The sequence below is a fragment of the Dreissena polymorpha genome, chromosome 1, assembly GCF_020536995.1.
Source record: "Dreissena polymorpha isolate Duluth1 chromosome 1, UMN_Dpol_1.0, whole genome shotgun sequence".
In the NCBI taxonomy this organism is placed as follows: Eukaryota; Metazoa; Mollusca; class Bivalvia; order Myida; family Dreissenidae; genus Dreissena; species Dreissena polymorpha.
In genome coordinates this window covers 20288399-20292702 of record NC_068355.1, presented here as the reverse complement: position 1 = coordinate 20292702, position 4304 = coordinate 20288399, and the positions used below count along the sequence as shown (strand labels likewise).

The following is a 4304-nucleotide window of genomic DNA, read 5'->3' as shown; positions in this document are numbered from 1 at the left end:
TGTACAGTCGAATTCGCCAGCATGTATATTATGCATGTACGATGTGGATCTAAATTTAGTTTGACGGATCATTTTAATTTCCTGCAACGATATCTATTCATACGACTCACGAACGCTATGTCCGATCCTAATGAAAAGACGAATGCTTCGTTTATTGTATGAAAATATGGACGAAATATCTTCGTCACAATCGGCTCGTGGCGCTAATTTGTATTTGCTGCATTTTATGAAATTCGTCTTCAATGTATAATTTTTCTTGCCTATTTTGTGGTATGGTTTAATATGTTTATGAATATATTACAATTTAACACATATAAAAATCGTATAATCTCCCTTTAAAGTGGGTATGCACGATTGCTATGTGTGTACAATTGTAATGTATTGATAAAAATGGGTTACAATAACACAATTTCTTCTTATTTGGCATTTTCCGACACATGTTCTTCTTAACTTTCATTTAAATTTATATTGAAGTATATGTATAATAAGTTGTATTTTTACACCTTTGATATAAATTCATAAATATTTGACAAAATCGTGCATACCCACTTTAATAAAGAACTTGTGTTGAATAAAAATATATAATATATTTTTCGTGTTCTGTTTATTCAGAAAACGGATTATTGGAAATATCCGTTAAACATAATTGATACTTGTTAGTCATTTTATTTCCGGATCAACAAAGTACTCCATACTACAATCAGTATCCGCCACATTTATAATGTTGACGTGTCTTGTCTCATCCACTTATGAACAATAACTGTACTTGAATGTTAGTGGAGGTCATTATATAAGAAGTAAGATATTGTTTACGTTGGTTTATATTTGTTTAACATCATGTTTAACCGGAGGCTTAAATAATTCTTCGGCGTTATTGATCCGCTTTATATTAGCAACATCAGCAAGACTATCTACAAAGGTATGTGCTTATTTGTATATAATAATAGTTGAACACATAAAAAATAGACTTGACCAATGAATTTGCAACCATATAGCAGACATCGCAAAGACCGTCGGTCCGACGATCAAGACCGACAAATGTTGAATTGGTCCGTTATTTATTTATAAAGAATCGATCCGACCATCCGGAGAAGTTTTAAAGAAAAAATTCTATATGAAAGTAAATAGAAAAAAACTGTCATAAAAACAAGTTTAAATCAAGTTAAGGTTGTGTTGAATATGCTGCACGCAGTCTTACTGATACCCATATGTGTAACCTTTATATAGTCAGATCCGCGATCATAGTTAGGAATTTATTTAATAACATCATATACTGTAGATACCAATATACTTTGGACGTATATAGTATTTTGTTAGTGCTTATATATATTAATGTAATTCTAATTGACGTGACGTGAACAAAAACGAAATACATGTATATATTTGATTTTATTGGTCCGGCCAAATTTAAATCCGATGTGGAAAGTTTGGGAAAGTTGTCGTACCGAATAATTTCGGACACTTTTTTGAGATTCTGGGAATAAAAAGTCCCCAAAACAAAATAATATATATATTAATAAAGCCTTATCAATACAAAACACAATCATTGATAGTATAATCGATTTGTCCAGATATTACGGATATTTAATATACACGATTATTGTAAATGCAAACATTCTACCGTTTCAAGTAAAATTACGAAGTATATCTCTAAGTGTGCTTCTAAAAGATGTTATATTTGCAGAAAGGAATGGCTTATAATTTGGTCGCCTTCATTTTGGCCGTGACATTAAGCTGCGCAGATTCAGCCAAGCATTTTTACGGCTACAGCGAATGTAGTTACCGCAACTACACCACCAGGTGTCCAGTGCTTGGTCAGAAACTGCACCAGACGAACAAGCAACTGCAGTCATTCCCATCGCTTAAATACAAAGAAACGTGCCTCAGACTGGGAAACAATTTAATTCAGGCTTTCCCGAATGACCTGCTTCCGTACCAGACTCTCGAAACACTGGATCTGATACAAAACAGAATTTCAAAACTGCCCGAAAATCTGATTGTCCTCGAGAAACTAGAAACACTGGATGTCCGCGAGAACAAGATCACAGCCATCGCGTCTACGATTCGATTTCCGGGATCCCTTCGGGCACTCATGCTGGCCGGAAATGGTCTCAAAAGTTTCCCAGACGGAATTTCAATTCCGAATCTCTTTGTGCTTGATTTGTCTAGGAACCTCTTCAATGAGATTCCAAAATCTTTCTGCGTATCGAAGCAATTAATAAGGGTCGACTTCACAAACAATCCCTTGAGAACGGACTTGTCGAAGTACACGGACAATCTCAACGCATGCCCTAACGCTAACGGTGTACCGTTCTGTTTGTTCTCGGACAGCGAAACGCTCAGGTGCGACTGTAAAAGTTTGTACTCCATTCTGGGAGTCGAGCCGGCATTCCAGTTCGGTACAAAACTTCGTAACCACCTGATCACGTGCTCCGAAGACGACAGTGAAGAAGAATATAAGGGATGGGAACTATTTAACATCAATGCGACTGCATTGCCACACTCCTGCCACGAGGCATTGAAGACCCAACAATCGAAATCTGCAGCTAGCAATGCCAATGTTGCACTTGTGTTCGTGGGCATGTTTTTTGGAGTGCACAAATCATTCGAACGAGCATGAAAAAAAAAACTTATTGAAACACTTGTTTCAGTACAATGATTTCAAATCGAATACATGTATCTGTAAATGTGTTTGAAACATACCATTGTTCTGCTTTAGTAATCGCTGATCAAGATGACAAACGATGTAATCTTTATAAATACTAGAACATTGTAGAAACGTCATTTTTCGTCTTACCTTGTTTGTATGAATGTACCAATATTGCATACGTTATTTTGGACACATTAAAAATCTGTATTTTATGCTTTCACTTATTTGCTTATTGCTGAAAGTTCGTTCTGTATTGAAGAAATCTACCATGTTGAACAATCGATCTCTTTTCTTGTTATAAAAATACTAATAGATTTAGCCATTTAGACACAAACCCGTGTTTCTAAGTGTGTTTAATTCATCGAAGTCATTTGTTCCTACGAGTTATGTGCTTCAACGGAGAATTAACGTTCCGTTTAAAATATAAATAAAACAATTTGGTTGTGTAACACTTTTCAAAGGTATTGTGTTCCCATGTAAAATGTTATGTTAACGAGAAGACTTGTTCAAAAAATACAGCGGGTTTATTAAAATGACCTACACAGAAAAGATGACAGAATGCGACAATCAAAACACTAACTTACTGGACCGTGTTCTGTGAAAAACGGGGCTTAATGCATGTGCTTAAAGTGCCGTCCCAGATTAGCATGTGCAGTCCGCACAGGCTAATCAAGGACGACACTTTCCACTTTTATTATATTTTTCGTTTCTATAAATAATTTTCTTAGCAAAAATCAAGTTAAGGCGGAAAGTGTCGTCCCTGATTAGCCTGTGTGGACCGCAAAGCCTAATCTGGGCCGACACTTTACGCGCATGCATTAAATCCCCTTTTCACAGAGCACGGCTCAAGTTTATGTCCGTTTTGAAGGCACTGAATCTGTGCAACGGATATGGTTGTCGTTATCGGGGTTTATATTTGTATTTGTCATACACAGTGGGCCCATATTATTCAACCGGAAACGCTGAATTAATCAGATGTATGACTCATGTTCATCAGTAGTTTTCATAACTTAATAAATAATAATACATCGATACTTTTTGTTTAGTGATAAATATGGTTGTTTAACTATAACAAAGCGAACGGACAGTTTTGTGTTATCTAAGATTAGTCATATTCGACTCCGCTTTATGATTCATACATATTTTCCCATTTTCTTCTCACTACTTGCAAATGCCATATTTAAGGTAGTGACGAACCAATAGTTTTTATAATAGATCATTAAGACAATCAGTTCGATATTGTGAAACAATTTAACCTTTCATTATTATGTTAATGACATGACAAGCCCTTGGTAAAAATATACGGAAGAGCAGACTTGATCTCATATTAGAAAACGTCACATAATATCGCCCCCTTGTTGCAAAAAGGTACAATGTGACATTGAAATTAGAAGGCACCAATATGGTGATATGTTGATTTCTTTTTGGATTTAACATAATAATTATTCATACTGTATAACCGTTTATTGTGAATCTCTCAGCAGAATTAATACAAAAAATGAATGTTTATACAAATACTACAACGTTAATTAACCCATTTATGCCCAGCGTCTAAAAAAATAGGCATTGGCAAACAGCGTAGACCCAGATGAGACGCCGCATGATTCGGTGTCTCATCAGGGTCTGCGCTGTTTGCTTAAAGGAATTTCTGTAA

At 35.4% G+C, this 4304-nt stretch overlaps 1 protein-coding gene across 1 annotated transcript; it reads left to right on the top strand.

Annotated features, from left to right (window-relative positions):
- Nucleotides 1-735: 735 nt before the first annotated feature.
- LOC127873221 (leucine-rich repeat-containing protein 28-like) lies at nt 736-2862 on the top strand. The gene is made up of 2 exons (XM_052416990.1): nt 736-919; nt 1685-2862. The coding sequence occupies exon 2, from the start codon at nt 1691-1693 to the stop codon at nt 2618-2620; it is 930 nt and encodes a 309-aa protein (XP_052272950.1). The 5' UTR covers nt 736-919; nt 1685-1690; the 3' UTR covers nt 2621-2862.
- Nucleotides 2863-4304: the final 1442 nt, after the last annotated feature.